General features: G+C 43.5%; 1 protein-coding gene across 8 annotated transcripts in view; it reads right to left on the reverse strand.

Annotated features, from left to right (window-relative positions):
* Nucleotides 1-17,608, reverse strand: part of AKAP13 (A-kinase anchoring protein 13) — a 174,846-nt gene that overhangs the window by 122,530 nt on the left and 34,708 nt on the right. For 6 of the 8 annotated variants that reach the window (XM_075575231.1, XM_075575229.1, XM_075575227.1 and 3 more), the window contains exons 3-4: nucleotides 11,988-12,070; nucleotides 11,342-11,385 (exon numbers count right to left, since the gene is read on the reverse strand). In XM_075575231.1, the coding sequence (XP_075431346.1) occupies nucleotides 11,342-11,385; nucleotides 11,988-12,070 (127 nt within the window). The remainder of the gene's footprint in view (nucleotides 1-11,341; nucleotides 11,386-11,987; nucleotides 12,071-17,608) is intronic. The other 2 variants (XM_075575230.1, XM_075575233.1) reach the window with 1 other exon arrangement.

The following is a 17,608-nucleotide window of genomic DNA, read 5'->3' on the forward strand; positions in this document are numbered from 1 at the left end:
GTCGTCAGACATATGCACCTATTTTTAGCTTTGAAATGATAAAGGTCACGAAAGCCTCTGCATCAGTGACCGGCAGCGCCCCGATACACGGATGGTGTTAAGTGGTCATGAGGGATTCTGAGAGAATGCAGATACCCCACTGCACGCCCTGTTGGTTTCTACACATAAATGTAGCCATTTCTTTACTAAACAGTACATTTGTGGGCCCTATAATTAGATTGTGAAATTCTGCGGAACCCCAACCCTCTCTAATAGTGCGTCTGAGATCAGAAGCATTGTAAAGAACCCCAACCCTCTCTAATAGCGCGTCTGCAATCAGATGCATTGTTAGGAACCCCAACCCTATCTAATAGCGCGTCTGCGATCAGATGCATTGTAAAAAAAACCCTACCCTCTCTAATAGTGCGTCTGAGATCAGAAGCATTGTAAGGAACCCCAACCCTCTCTAATAGCGCGTCTGCGATCAGATGCATTGTAAGGAACCCCAACCCTCTCTAATAGCGCGTCTGAAATCAGATGCATTGCACATTTCTCTGTATTTTGTCCAGCAATTAAAAAAAAAAAATCACTTGTGAGCATATTCACATGTCCCAAACAGGTCTGCAGCCCTGCTTTTCACCATTATCCCTTTGCATACAATGTTTCCACTGCAGACACGGATTCTGGGAAATGACATGCAAATGAGCACACAGTCACATTTTGGGGACAATCTATATTTAGTACATAATCTCAATAGCTGTGAGCTATTAAAAACTACAAATCCTTAGAAACCTACATGTCTTATAAAACATGGAGTTATTAAATAGCATTACAGCATAAAAAGGCCTTTGATTTATTTCTTGACATGATAGTCATTACAACAGTGATAGTAGTGTCTGCTGCTGATCACATGCTGGATTGCTGTATATTTTTACACACACTTGTCTAATCCCAGACCACCATCTGGTATCTTTCAACAAGCTCTTTTGTGAACATCCAGTTAGCACAGTGAACAAGGCAGGCAAATGATTTAATGGAAAAAGCGGACGCCCTAAACAAGAAGTTACTAACCTCATATGAAACATACCTAAAATCAGATTACAATGACATGCTATACGTCACCAGGCGAGTGCTGCAGATTCTCTTATTTTTATTGCAGAACAATTTATATTGACTGATGCAACGGAAACCCAACGCCGGCCGTGCAACGGAGAAACCCAACGCCGGCCGTGCAACGGAGAAACCCAACGCCGGCCGTGCAACGGAGAGACCCAACGCCGGCCGTGCAACGGAGAGACCCAACGCCGGCCGTGCAACGGAGAGACCCAAGGCCGGCCGTGCAACGGAGAAACCCAAGGCCGGCCGTGCAACGGAGAAACCCAACGCCGGCCGTGCAACGGAGAAACCCAACGCCGGCCGTGCAACGGAGAAACCCAACGCCGGCCGTGCAACGGAGAAACCCAACGCCGGCCGTGCAACGGAGAAACCCAACGCCGGCCGTGCAACGGAGAAACCCAACGCCGGCCGTGCAACGGAGAAACCCAACGCCGGCCGTGCAACGGAGAAACCCAACGCCGGCCGTGCAACGGAGAAACCCAACGCCGGGCGCGCAACGGAGAGACCCAACGCCGGCCGTGCAACGGAGAAACCCAACGCCGGCCGCGCAACGGAGAGACCCAACGCCGGCCGTGCAACGGAGAAACCCAAGGCCGGCCGTGCAATGGAGAAACCCAACGCCGGCCGAGCAACGGAGAAACCCAACGCCGGCCGTGCAACGGAGAAACCCAACGCCGGACGTGCAACGGAGAAACCCAACGCCGGCCGTGCAACGGAGAAACCCAACGCCGGACGTGCAACGGAGAAACCCAACGCCGGCCGTGCAACGGAGAGACCCAACGCCGGGCGCGCAACGGAGAGACCCAACGCCGGCCGTGCAACGGAGAAACCCAAGGCCGGCCGTGCAATGGAGAAACCCAACGCCGGCCGAGCAACGGAGAAACCCAACGCCGGCCGTGCAACGGAGAAACCCAACGCCGGGCGCGCAACGGAGAGACCCAACGCCGGCCGTGCAACGGAGAAACCCAACGCCGGCCGCGCAACGGAGAGACCCAACGCCGGCCGTGCAACGGAGAAACCCAACGCCGGCCGAGCAACGGAGAAACCCAACGCCGGCCGAGCAACGGAGAAACCCAACGCCGGCCGTGCAACGGAGAAACCCAACGCCGGCCGAGCAACGGAGAAACCCAACGCCAGCCGTGCAACGGAGAAACCCAACGCCGGCCGTGCAACGGAGAAACCCAACGCCAGCCGTGCAACGGAGAAACCCAACGCCAGCCGTGCTAACCTGCACAAAGAAGCGTTTTTTAAACCAAAAAAGGAGCACTTTATGATGAAGCTTGTCACAAATTTACATGCCCAGGACGGCTGAGAGCTGGCAGCTTGCAGACCAACAAACCGTTTTCTATCTAACTATATACATAACCTGGGGTACAGGGAACCAGCTACAACAATGAACCATGGGCAAAGCTGTGACAATTATGCTGTACATTGTAATACGATACTGGAAAGAACAAGAGGCGCAAAATATGAAAACTTTGATTGTAAGCACTTCGGGCTTACTCCTATTTGTACTGTATTTACCTTGTACTGTAATTTTGTAACATGCTACATAAATACAATTAGGCATTAAAAAGACTGTAAATAAGTATAATAAATACACAAATGAATCTGCTTTAAAATAAACATCAAGAGCACAAAAGATTGGTCGGACAGCGGACCCGCAAAAGCGCTTTGAAACCTCACCGGGGTAATGAAGAATAAATAAAAAAGTTTATTAATTACATTCTAAAGGAGTAATGCTTGAGAAAGCGCCACTCGGCGTGAAACGTGTGGGAGGTGATTTTTTTTTGTTCTGTCCCAGTCTGTTCTGTGTTTTTTAAGATGTAATTAATAAACTTTTTTATTCTTCATTACCCCGGTGAGTTTTCAAAGCTTTTTTGCGGGTCCGCTGTCCGACCAATCTTTTGTGCTCTTGTTGCATCACTCTCTGGATTGGAGCGACTCGCAGAGGCTTCACTGATTCGCTGCATTCACTCCTGCTGCAAAACGGAACGCTGCAGGCTGGCCGGTGGAACCGGAGACGGTGTCGTATATGGGGTAAGAGAAACCCCTCACCGTGAAGATAAGAGGCACAGGGAAGACTGTCCGAGGTTGAATCCTGATTCAGAGGTAATATATTTACGCTCTACAGATTGTCTGCATCCGTTTGTGACCCCCACACATGCCCATCTTGCTCCTCCGCTATCCAACATACTTGGCACTTGCACTTGCTACATCTACAATGAATCTATAGTGAGTTAATACCCGACTTAATGCTCACTGAAAAGTTTGTTGCTTTCATTGCAACACTCAGTGCCTGTGCTTGAGCTCGAACCGGCACCTTTTCTACTATTAAAATAAACGTCACCAAGTTTAGTAGCCCAGCTTCTTTGAGATATAGATATAGATATACTCTTCACACTGATGAGACCCATTAAGGTTGAAACGTCAGAGAATGGTTTCTCTGGCTTTGCATCCGATACCCATGCTGTGCTTTTAAAGCTGTGTTAACAGCGAGCATTAGCTTATATGGGCTCCATGTAACAATGGTTTTTCAGACAAAAGGTGACAGTGTGCTCATTTGCATGTCATTTCCCAGAATCCCTTGCTGCAGTGGAAGCACTGTATGCTGGGTGAATGGTGAAAGGCAGGGTTGCAGACCTGCGAGTGTGCTTACAATTGATCTTTTTATTTGCTATACAGTATGCAATACGGTGGAGGAGAGAGATAGATAGATAAACGAAAGGCGCCCGATGCTAGTGCAATACGTTAAAAAATATATGTAAATGTAATGTCCCAGATAACAAATGAACATTGTTCATTTGTTATCTGGGACATTAAATTTACATATATTTTTTAACGTATTGCACTAGCATCGGGCGCTTTTCTTTTTTCTATACAGGTTAAGGGGCGGTGGTTGAGTCCACAAATAAGGCAGCCTGTATCCTGCGTCCAAGACTTTTTGGATTTTTTAATTGTTTATCCATGGACTCTTAAGTATCATTATTCATACTATTTATTCCCCATTTATTAGGACATTATAGGCAGTTCATTTGATACACTATACCTTCACCTGTGTTGAGTGATATAGAATAGAGGTACATTCATGGTAATTTAGAGTTCCATCCGGATATACCTGTACAATATCCCTCCCAAGCATTCAGTTATATTTAATATATAGTTAGAGGTAATAGTATTTCCAGTATATATAGGTTTAGTAGTTCACATATGTGGTATAGTCAGGCATCAGTTATATTATAATCAAATTTTACTTTTTTTACAATTTATTATTTTTATTTATTAATATTTTTTATGGAATATATGTTTTTATATTTGATATAATTTTTGGATTATCATTGGTGTTGCTCACCAATATATCAAGCGCAGTCCCTGATATAGATAGATAGATAGATAGATAGATAGATAGATAGATAGATAGATAGATATTCTTCCTTCATCTTCCTACCAACCATAAGTCTAACCACTCAAAAATCTGCTATCAGAAGGCAATAACTTGGGTCAATAGTACAAGAGTGCAAGGGAAGGTCAAAGTCATTGTATACAGCCTGGTATTGTAGTGCTCCTTTCACCAACAGTTAAGGACCAAGATGAAACCAGCCTGCAAAGTTGTATCCATTTCTGTCTATTAAGATAAGTGGACGTGAGGATCATCATTTAAAATGATGTGCAAGAGAGTCTTGAGGATGTGCTCACGATGTAGAACATTAAAAAGTAAAATGTATACATCTTCTCGTTTTGCTCAACACTGCAGAATGCCAAGTTATATGAAGTGCCCCAATTGGAGGAATAAATTCCAGGGCTTCCTGGCAGTAAAAGAGCCAAGAACTCAGAGAAGCAAAGGAACATGCTGCCATCTCCTCGAAACAAGCACATGGTTACAACCTACGCAAATGGTAGAAGAGCCCAACATTGCCATTTGTGCAACAATCAATATCCAGATGTGAAACAGGGAATTTCAACGCGCGCAGATAGCAACAAAAAGGAAGCACTTCGGGCAGAAGGGGTTCATACAAAACCCGACCGTGAGCAGTATGTCTGTGCAAAGTGTGTGAGAACATATACTGCACATTGGCCGCTCACTTAAATGATCTTGTAAGGACATTAACCCTTTCACTGCCTGAGTGGGCAGCAACGCACGGTTCTGATTCTGCGGCAGTCAAAGGGTTATTGCACAGGCCAGAAGCTCACACTGGGAGAGAAAAACAATGACAATTCCTATACAAAGCCGAATACAGATCCCTTTTGGAGAAATATAAAACTTTAGTCACCACAAACCTTATTTTATATCTGGTTTGTGTTAATCTCCCTCTTGTAACAAGCTCCTCACCCCTACCACACGCAGCACTTACCTGAGATCTAACTCCAAAAGACTGTTCATGGTCTCACGGTTCAAAGTATCCAGCCGCTCCTCTTCTTGCCGTGCACCCCACAACTAGAACAAGCTACCCGAGACTCACACCCGCCACCAGTCTAAGTTCTTTCGAAACTAAAGTCATCTCACATTTAATCTGGTCTGTAACTGTCACATATGCCTATAACATATACAGCTGAACCCTGTTGTAACATGGTGCTTGGGGTCCACATAATGCGACCGCGTTACAATGGGGATCGCGGGTGGGGGTGGGAATAGCTGCCGTGATCAGGGGACCCGGCGGCACCTGCGGTGTGTGTTAGGAACTATGGACTTAACTAAGGCATGTCGCTTCAAAGCTTTGTATAGGTTGTTTGACGTAAAGAGGATTTTCAAATTAAGCAGCTCTAATATTTTAACAGCTGCTTTGTACAGTGAAAGGGCCGAGCTGAATTGCAGCTCTGCAGTTTCCGTCCAATAAACAGCATCACTTTCAACCTGCTTTTTTTTATAAAGCCAGAGAAATTAGAGAAAGGAGGCTGTATCTTCTAATCCACAGGGTGGACAATAAAAAAAAGCACCTAGCACACACTATTTCATACTTAGGAGTTCTCTCACTAAAATCCCCATTTAAATTTGACTTAAACTGTTATGAATTCATAAAAGCTGCAGGAGTGACTGCAAATCCAGTACCAAGAGCCATCATCATCCCCTAATAGTAATAATAGTTCCCCTTTCGTGGATCAATCAATGGTAGCCAATTGGGAGGACATGCATTGGGGTCCCACACTTGTCACATTCTTTTAGCAGTGTGTCGGTGTGTCGGTGTGTCGGTGTGTCGGTGTGTGTGCAATAAAGCGTTGGCAAAAAAAATTAAGAAAACCTTGGAGATGTTCTAAAATCTGGAGCCACGCTCATCCCACGTTATAAGCGGATCTGCGTTGTAGCAGATCGCGCTATAACGGGGTTGAGCTGTATTATCTATAACTGTGCATGCAATGTCTTGTATATAATATATAACCCTATTCACTTAATGTAACTATGTATTTGTAACCATGTATTTATCATAACTCCATGCCCAGGACATACTTGAAAACGAGAGGCAACTCAATGTATGCCTGTTGAATCCCTTTATAAATAAAGTAATGTTAATGTAAAATGTCACCAAAAAAAGCTCAAAGCAAACAAACAAAAAGACAAGTACAATGTGTACAAGGTGAGCTTACAATAATACATGGAAATAGATTTATATTTTTGGGAAAATGCTGACCACCTCCTAATGGTTTAAGATCCCCACCCACCAACTCGCAGGTGATCTGCTAATGACAAGGTATGACAAGGTATAAAAGATACTTACGTTCGCATGTCTAAAGCTTCCCCATGAAGAATAAGAGAGAGAAACAAGAGAAAAACCACTCAGAAGGCATGTTAAAACAATGACATTTTCAGTTACACTGTGCCTAATCTGGGGTTACCTTGGCGCTTTGGGCAAGCTTATGCCAAATTCTGAAACTAAAATCCCATTTTAAATGAAATATTAGAAAGATACAGGTGTGCAGTCTTTAATGCATTACAACAAAGGATAAATAATAATGAAATGTTGGGTTTAGTGAATTTGTATGCCCAGTGATAGTGTGTGACTTGTGTTATTTTGCTTTGTTGTCTCTTAAACACCACTCCAGCATTTAAAAAAAAAAAAAAAAAACCCCATTACAAAGTATTTTATGTACTGGTGAGCTTAGCATAACACATGGAACTGGATTTATACAGCAGATCTAGTGACCAATTTTAAAACAGACAAGTCAATATCCTTCAATGGGTTTCCTAAGGCTCCCTCAGTCAGCGCGCCCGCACTGCAGACAGGCGGCGCGCTGACAGGCACAGACCGTGATATGCGGTCTGTAGGGAGCCGTAGCGTGGTTTGAGCGGAGGGACCCGCTACTCCCCCCCCCCTCCCTCCACGGGCTCGGTCTCCCGGGCTGCAGGAGGGAGCTGCTGCGGGCTGCTGGAAGGTAAGCAGCTACCGCTCCCCCTTACCCCACAAATGACTCACACACACACACACACTACCTTGTGGAGGAAGCTGTCTGACAGCTCCCGCTCCCGCCCCCGCCGCTGATAGGCTCATCAGCGCACCACGTGGCGCGTCACCGCTCGGAATAACAATTTTCTTGCATCCCCTGGCGGCTGACGCGTCACAGCACATTGTGAGCCGTGCAGCGAGGGGGGACTGGGACCGGCTAGGAAAGGATACCCCTGCTGGTGAGGAACGCGCACGCGGCCGCCCGCGCCGCCGGACGCAGTGGGACCAAAGCCTAACTCTGCAATCCCTGAGCAAGGGCTCTTTGTACAAACAATGTAGTGTCAAATATTAAAGCTTTCAGGAAATCCCTGTTTAAAAAGGGACTTTAGAAGCTAAAAATGGGATATCAAGTGTGTCTCATTTCAAGAAACTTGTCTCCAGTGTAACCGCTGGGTGATAATCTAGGGACCTATATAAAATATGTACAGGTAGTGTAACCGCTGGGTGATAATCTAGGGACCTATAGAAAATATGTACAGGTAGTGTAACCGCTGGGGGATAATCTAGAGACCTATAGAAAATATGTACAGGTAGTGTAACCGCTGGGTGATAATCTAGGGACCTATAGAAAATATGTACAGGACGTGTAACCGCTGGGTGATAATCTAGGGACCTATAGAAAATATGTACAGGTAGTGTAACCGCTGGGGGATAATCTAGAGACCTATAGAAAATATGTACAGGTAGTGTAACCGCTGGGTGATAATCTAGGGACCTATAGAAAATATGTACAGGACGTGTAACCGCTGGGTGATAATCTAGGGACCTATAGAAAATATGTACAGGAAGTCCTCGCTATCCAATGTTTCACTTTACAACGAATGGCCTATCCAACGCTTCACAATGCCACCCTATGGGCCGTTTTTCGACGCATGAATGCGTTATCCAACGCTCACCGCCACTGATTAACGTGGGACTCACTTTACAACGGTTTCAATATCCAATGCTACTTCCAGAACGGGTCCCGTTGGATAACCGTGGACTGCCTGTAGGTTAACTCTAGAATGTTATCGGTCTTTAATACACCCTCAGGTGCTGAAGGTTTAGTGACACATATGTATCCACAGCAAGTTCACTGTGAAAACACATGAATAATCACAAAAAAAAGGCACACCTTAGTCTGTTACAGCAATTGATAGATACTTCACTGGTCACTCCCAGTAGAAGGCTAAGGCCGAAACGCGCAGGAGCAGGTCCAGTAGGCAGGATCCCCTGTCTTGTCCCCCTCTTGGGACATTTTCACGTGCTATGAGCTTTGCTCCTTGAATCCTCTACAGACCATGCTGAGTACCTGACATAAGGTGAAGTATCTATCAATTGCTGTAACAGACTAAGGTGTGCCTTTTTTTTGTGATTATTCATGTGTTTTCACAGTGAACTTGCTGATTTTGCAATGTTATACACTTGTCCCCAGACCTAGGGAGACATCAGCATCTTGCTACCTAGTGTATTAGCCACCTTATCTAACCACTGGGTTGTGTCTGTTGGTAGCTTCTTGTATACAACTTGTCAGGTACTTTCTCAGCATTCATTTGTCTATTTAGACCTTTGTACTGTCCTTCAGGGTAACTGCCTGATTAGAGGTTTAATCAAGTTTGCACCATTCAGGGGATCCATGCCGTGTTTTAATTTTCTGTGCTTTCATTTTTACTTTATGTTCTGTGACATTTTCCAATAAACATTGTGGTTTTGTACTGTCAGGCATACTAGAGTGCTTTTATTGGGGCTCTTTTGTTCTTTTGCAACATATACATATATATACACATTCAGTAAAGAATTCTGTCAATCGAGAACTGTGAAATTCCCAAACCAAAAACACCAAATATTCAGCAGAGAAACTTCAAGTGGCACAAAAAAATAAAAAAATAAAAAAAAAGTCTTTTACAATTAAAAGTGCAATCCAATGTTTTACTCTATAACTAAATATTTATACAATTTCTATTTAACATGTAATATTTTGTATATCCACATCGGTCACAAAAACAATTCGGGAAAAAAAAGTGCAATCCCTGGAGAGAAAATGTTAAAAAAAAAAAAAAAAAAAAACCACGATTAGGATGTCGGAATAGAAAGTACTTTAAAATTGCACTGCGCCCTGTGCCTTTACTCCTCCACAGTACCACAATATAATGATTTGGCTAATTTCTTATTTCCCGTGTGTCCTGCCCAGGAGATATATTGCACTAAATCATAATAAAGACGGCCATTGTAAAATATATTTTGGTGCCGATGTTAAAGGCTTTCAGTGTATACAAACTAGTTTCTGAAATGGTTGAAAAACATTCTGCCCCAAGCACTGATTATTTGACATTCATACCTTACTAGTTAAATACTCCATGTTAGTACACCATGTTCCCTTTGTCTGGGCATACCTTTTAATTAGTCCCCGTCTGCAATTTGCTGTTGCTGGCAAACAGTTTTGTGAACACCAGCCATTGGATAAACACAAGATGTCCCCAGAAAGCAGCAGGGAATCTGTGCAGCCGTACCGCCTTTCTCACACTGCCGGAGGTTATGTATAAATGTAACATCACAGCAAAGGATTTACCAAAAGTAGCACGTACGTGCATCTTGCTCTTCGTTCGAAAGTTGTTTTCCAAAAGTGCACATCTGCACAAATCTAATGCCATTTATTTCCAGGCTGCAATACTTTCTACTGGTTCAACATAAAAATTCTACAGACAAGACTACATACTAGAATAACTTGCCCCATTTAGAAAGAACTCAGCACTGCTTAGTACCTCGATCTGCATGAACTCATTGATGTTTCCCTTCTAAACGTTTGCTTTTCTAGTTGTGCAGAATAATTGTATGAAGAAGACATTGGGCAGGAAACGAGGTTTTGACAATAGTTGAAATTGTTGCATGTGCTTCTTTATGCTTTTGCGTCAATCTTTCAACTATCATTCATTATTCTTCTGTTATTCTGATACTTTGAAATTAAAATAGTACCTTTTATGTCAAAATTGTCAGACTGTTTAGTACCAAAGCACAAATGTAATCAAAATCTAAAAATCGCAGAACGAGAAAACCTTATAACATAATGAACGAAAAACTACATAACATTTACAGCTCTAAACACCTGTTGATATTTTAATCCATTAGATGACGACGTTTTCAGCACCCACAGATATCCCATCTGGCCTAAAAAAAAAAAGTGCTAAAACTGTACCTTTCAGGTAGTACAGTAGCAAAAATAATACCGGTCAAAGTATTTGAGCCGTCAAACCCTAACACCAAAGATTATCTGAACTTCCCATTTTTGTTATCTAGAAGTGGAATGTGGTCACACTTTAGACATTTTACAGTAGCCAGGTGAACATAACTCTTAGCCCCTTCTAGTTTGAAAGCGTTGCAATAATTGAGGCACCTGTGCTGAAGCAGGGATTTCATTAAAACCTGACCTGATGTTGGCCCTTGAGGACTGGAGTTGGCTATCCCTGAATTACTGCGTTGCTTCCCACAATATATTAGATTTCTAATGGATTAACCTTCAGCCACACTGTCGCACTATCAGTTTAGAGTAGGAACCCTGGCTTTCTTCCTGGCTGTGCCTTTATTCAAACACATTTTACAGAGATATGAAAAATATAAAAGACAGAAAAAGTAGAAACTAATTCACCATGATGTATTACCATTTCTGCAAAAGGTAAATATTCCAATATTCATCACCTCTGATCCATCTCCAAACACCTCCATCCTTCACTGGTAATCTTCAAGCAATGGAGTCGGATCCCCATTATATTAGCGCACCAACTATTAATGTAATAAAGAACACAATACATATCTTAAAAATTGTTTGGACTTACATACAATGGAGCTCGCTGTGGATTAAGTTTCATGACCCAGAACACTGTAATAGAAAACAGAAACAAAATGTCATTAACATGAAAGCTCTACGATTTGACAGATATTATGAAACAAAAGGCACAGCATCTTAGGAAAATCGAAAAATCGGAAATGTTCTTTAAAACCCCTTTCACTGGTAAGAGATTAAACAGAGTTTCAGGAATTTCAATACATGTATTTGATTTCTTAATTATAGTTTGGGTTAACTGTATCAATAGATTTTAACCAAATGTTACAGTATTTCTAAGTGAAAATAGGTAATTTACAGCTTATACAACATGGACATGTTTATGTAAACTATGTGAAACATATTACATCATCATTGGAGGTTAAACAGGCAAGCCATGCAATATTATATCTATCTATAGATCATCGCTCATCGTGCCCGGCGAACGCCGCTCATCGCTCGCGCATGCGTGGTCAGCTTTGGTTCGTGCACGAGCGATGGGTGTTCCGGCTTGGTATTAGCTTTTTAAGTGGTGAAATATAGAAACCCTAGATAATGCTTATGACATTATTATTTTTAATTCAACTCTTATTGCCAATTTTTAATGAGTTTTAAAATACTGAGCATCCTTTGATTTCTATAGCAGGTTTTAAACACACCTCCCCAGCAGCGCAAGATCTTTGCAACACGTTCCTGTTTGTGATCATTTGTTCCCAATATTCCCAGCAGTTCGAGCTGCAAGCTGTAACAATAGATAATGTTACCTTAATAATATAAGAATACATTGTGGCTGATTAGTTAGGCTACGCTTATAATGCCGGCGACGCGATGGTGACGTAAGGCTGCGGTCGCTGGAAAAATAAAATTGAGATTACTTCCAGCGATCGCGACCAAGCCGTCGCGCTTACTATAAGCGCACGCGCTAGCAGCAGTGCATTTGTTTTGACGCGACGACGCGTCGCTGTCACTATAAGCGCAGTCCAACACTGACTGAAGGATTGATTGAAACTGAATGGTATCGATTTAGTGAACCCTGGGAAGAAATAATCTTTGCTGATCGATCTCGGGGTAACTAATCAATTGGCAGCTTAGGTCATTCGTTTTCAATAAATGTAATCAAAAGGATATAGATAGATAGATAGATAGATATAGATAGATATAGATAGATATAGATATATATAGATATATTTAATTTTTTTTATACTAAGGCGTTCGCAATACTACAGCTACGTTGTTCTGTTAGGTTAGCAGGAACTATTGTCTCTCTCTACAAACAATCCATTAACCTGAAGCAATTGTGACAATTATCTTCCTATTATTTCTAATTACTCTGGTTTAGAACTAGTTTAATGTCAGAAGGCACAGCAATTCCAGACACTCAACTGAAAAAATAGAAAAAACAAATAAGTGCGCACTAAAATATATACTTAATACAAAGTGTTAATTGTGATGTCAATTTAAATCAACACCCCACCATGTGGAAAAGGTAAATAAATATAAACCAATGTAGATGAGCGTCTGCTGCTGTGTAAAGGGTAGCCCAAGACCCTAGAATCTAGTAACAAAAAAAGAAACAAAGCGCACAACACTCATCGTGAAAAATGTAATAAACTATGTTTATATATAAGGTGTTTCAAGGTTATGCGTACATCAAGGTAGATTAATCAAGCATAGAGCCACAGAGTGGCAGTTACCAGCGTCTGCAACCAGGAACCACCAGAGCTTCACTCTCCTGTCCACCTACAGGTAGGTGAAATGCCAGATAATTGATGACTCTGCCACAGTCTCAAGGTCCTGTTAATAGCGTCAATACGCTTAGTGGATCCTGGGGAGTGGTTGTCCTTTGCTCGCAAGTAGTACACAGGTTCCTCTGCAGACCTCACTGTGTTTCCCGATCAGTCAGGCAGCGTGACGGCGTGGTCCCGCGGGCCCTTCTGTGACGTCAGTGCGCCCGCTCTGCTTTGAGTAACAGCGTCTGCCAGTAATGATTCAGACCTCACTTGGCAACCACAGAGGCAGGCAACAGCGCGGCACATGTGCAGAAGAGGAAATCAACTCGGTGTTCAGCAAACCGTTTGACAACAATAAAATACACCTTGGAACATGAATAATAAAAATATATAGGTTGAATGGTATCTCTCCGGAGAATCATTTTTATGATCTGAAATCAGGTCTGAATCATTACTGGCAGACGCTGTTACTCAAAGCAGAGCGGGCGCTCTGACGTCACAGAAGGGCCCGCGGGACCACGCCGTCACGCTGCCTGACTGATCGGGAAACACAGTGAGGTCTGCAGAGGAACCTGTGTACTACTTGCGAGCAAAGGACAACCACTCCCCAGGATCCACTAAGCGTATTGACGCTATTTACAGGACATTGAGACTGTGGCAGAGTCATCAATTATCTGGCATTTCACCTACCTGTAGGTGGAAAGGAGCGTGAAGCTCTGGTGGTTCCTGGTTGCAGACGCTGGTAACTGCCACTCTGTGGCTCTATGCTTGATTAATCTACCTTGATGTACGCATAACCTTGAAACACCTTTTACATAAACATAGTTTATTACATTTTTCACGATGAGTGTTGTGCGCTGTGTTTGTTTTTTTGTTACTCAACTGAAAAGAATTTGCGCCAACTATGAAATCCTACATCACCCTTAAAACCATTATGTGAAAAAATAAAATGCATAGTTAAAAAGTCTTTCAACTCAAATGCGGTCCACAGATAACATGCAGAAAAGCAAAAATGTGGAAATTGAGCCAGGTTTAAAATCATTATTTGTTTGAAGATGACCACTTCTATATTTACACGTCACCACCTGTATTAATAAATCTGATTTTATTTATATGTTCCCCAAAAAAGCATGCTTTTAAACATTTGCGAACCATGTTGATGGTAAATTCATGGGGACAGGAATTCCCTTGATCCTTCTGTTCAATTTCGGATGCTATAATCCTTATATTGTATACACAGTTCCCAGTGTTCCGATGTGTAAACCTCCTCGGTAAAGTGCTATAAACACTGCTGCAAAGAACAGGATTACGTACAGAAGTGAAATAAAAGTCCCTGGGTGCGAGTGCTATATCCTCGTTAATTTAAAGTTAGCTCAAGTGGCAAATCCGCTTTAAATCCCAGCGTAATACCAGCAGCATTTCCACTTCCGTCAACACAGGCAAGCGGAACAAAGAAAAACGCACAGGAAACCAAATCCTAATCAACTCCAGAACAATTGCCACATATGATTTGACTTGGATGTGGAGAAGAATTAACAATCAAAGCAGCAAAAAAATGTGAAATCTTATAGGGTGTTTGTAAAATAAATCCATTCTGTAGTATTAGATATTTACTGCCTTTTTTTAATTTATTTTATTATTATTCAACTCTGAATGCCGTTTTAAAGCATCCAGTGATTTCTACAGCAGGCTGTAGTGCAAGATCTTTGCAACACTTTCCTGTTTGGGATTGATTTTGATTGTGGCATGACATGTTACCACACACCTGTTTGGTGAAGACCAAACTAACAAAGCTACTGATCTTTATATAGGGTGCGGCCTCCCAAACTCACACCTGAAGGTCTACCTAATTATTTAAACACGTGATTATAATTCCCTTTAATTTAGCTGATAAAACATGTCGTGCCACAATCAAAATAAATCTTTGAGGACCTCAGAAAATCTGTTATTGATGATCATCAGTCTAGAAAGAGTTACAAAACTATTTCTAAGGATTTGAGGCTCCACCCAATCTATTGTCTGACAAACAGAGAAAGTTCAAGACCACAGTCACTCCCCAGGAGTGGTCTTCATACCAAAATCTCTCCAAGTACAAACTGGCAAATCATCCACGAAGTCACAAAGAACCTGAGAGCAACATCGAAGGATTTGCAGGCCACGCTCGCCTTGGCTAATGTGACTGTTCATGACTCAACTATCAAATAAAGACTGATGTTCATGGAAAGATAGTCAGTATGAAACCACTGCTCTCTAAAATGAACATTGTTGCCCTCTGAAGTTTGCCAAAGAGCACATAGGTGATCCACAAAACTGCTGGAACAATGTTCTCTGGACAGACGAATCAAAAGGTAGAACATTTTGGCCATCATGAGAAACGTTATGTTTGGCGAAAACAGAAGAACTTCACCCCAACCGTCAAGCATGGTGGTGAGAGGGGATGGTTTGGGGCTGCTTTGCTGCCTCAGGACCTTCTGAATTTGTATCAGAAGATTCTAAAGGAGAATGTCAGGCTGTTCGTGAGCGAAAGCGAAAGTGGGTCATGCAGCAAGACAATGATCCTGAAGAATAAGTTCCGCGTTTTAGAATGGCCTAGTCAAAGTCTGGACCTTAACCCCAAGAAGCGCAAGAGGGTGAATAAAAAGCGATGTATTGCCAAATAGGAAGAGCAAAGTTATACTAACATGTTTCACACCCCACACTTTGACAAAGCGCTGGGCCGCAAAACTTGTTAGTGTACTTTGCTCTTCCTATTTGGCAATAAAATCGCTTTTTATTCACCCCCTAAGTCCGTGGCGCTCTGGCTTGCTGCCAATTTTTTTCTTGCTCTTTATCCACTACACGGTATTTACTCCCCACAGGTGAAGACAAGTGGAGATTTTCCTTATCCTACATTTGACAACATTTACCGGAGGTCTATCTTTGTGACTAAATCTTTATTCTATGATGATGAACTTTTCTGATTGCCACATCGTGGCTAAGATGCAATAGTTTCGCTGGGATGTACAGGTTTCTGCATACTCTATATAGAGTTAAAATCTTCTTAAGCGCTATCCTCTATAATCAGGGTGTGCAAACGTCTGATGCTGCGCCCCCCCCCCTGCATCCACTCCCCCGGTGCATGCGCCGCCCTTACCTGCCTGTCGGCATCAGCGGGGTCATGTGACGTGTTGCCTTGGCAACGGGCGTCAACACGGGGTCATGTGATGTCATGACGCAGAGTTACCATGTCAACGCACCATCTGAAGCTGGCTGAACCTCGGTAAGATCAGTTGCAGAGGCCTCACACGATCCCCCGGCATTCAATTTAAATGCCTTGGGGAAGAGTGAGGGGCCTCTGCAACCACCCCACGCCCCTCCAAGAAAATCCTGCACCCCACTCCCCCCCCCCCAGTTTGCGCACCCCTGCCCTATATACTCACGAGGAGTTCTCTCTCATATGGACACTTTTTTAAGGGTGTAACTAATTAACCCATATTGTTATTGGAAAGAAAATGAACTACAAGCAACTCATTTCTTTCAATTGTGTTTCCCATACCCCCAAAAAAGAGCCCCCTTTCTCTCCATCATAGGGAAACTCTCTTTTCAGATCTAAACCCCATCGAATGTCACGGAGCTGAAGCAGTTCTGTAAGGAGGAATAGGCCAACATTTCTCAAACCCGATGTGAGAGACTGACAAGCCGTGGGGGGGAAAGTGTGTAACCCCCTTTACCTACGCCTACGGGAAACCGCGGGCGCTTCCACATGCTGCTAATACCTGTACGCTCACAGGAGGCCTTAGTTTCCGCTTTTGGGAGCCTGGGGTGAGCTCACTCAGTGCAGCGCCTCCACCTATGAGGATCCCAGCGTAGGTGGGATTTGCTCCCCATAGGAATCAATACAATAGCAATAATACTATCACACCAAGGTATCATAACTCGTATTTACTATACATAGTGCAATGCAACAATAACACACACCCTGGGGTAGCTAGCCCAAAATAACCCTCAGGTGCTTGTGCACCTGTATACCGGTGTCCAACAACACTACCTTCCCCAGCTATATGTCCCAGGGCAGTGCTACCCTCCCCTTGGCCTGATGGTGCACGTTGGGTACCTTCCTGGGTACTCCAGTACCCAGGTGCAGCTTACAGAAGTGTGCTGAAGCAGGTCCCATGCAGCGGGTCCTCTGACAGCAATTCCCCTCTCGCCTAAGGTCCCGGTCCTCCTCGTTGTGTGAGCTCCGGCCGGAGTGTCTCACACAAAATGTGTCTGGTCTCACAGGCCGCAGATCGCCGAGTGGACGTCTGTCCACCGACGCAGTAGGGCTGCTACAGGTCTAATGGGAGGATCCCTATCTGGGGCCTTCCCTACAATACTCCACTATGTAGGATCGGGGCCTAACTGGGCCCTTGGGGCAGAATTCTGGCCTAGACCAGCAGCTTAAAGGCTCCCTGGACGCGTCCGTCCTCTCCGCCGGCTCCTGCAAGACTGCCTGCGTGTTTCCCGCCCCGCGGAGGAAATCAGGAGTCTCTTTTATGGCCGCTCTCTGATTGGCTGAGACGGCACATGTG

This window comes from Ascaphus truei, chromosome 18 (genome assembly GCF_040206685.1).
Source record: "Ascaphus truei isolate aAscTru1 chromosome 18, aAscTru1.hap1, whole genome shotgun sequence".
NCBI lineage: Eukaryota > Metazoa > Chordata > Amphibia > Anura > Ascaphidae > Ascaphus > Ascaphus truei.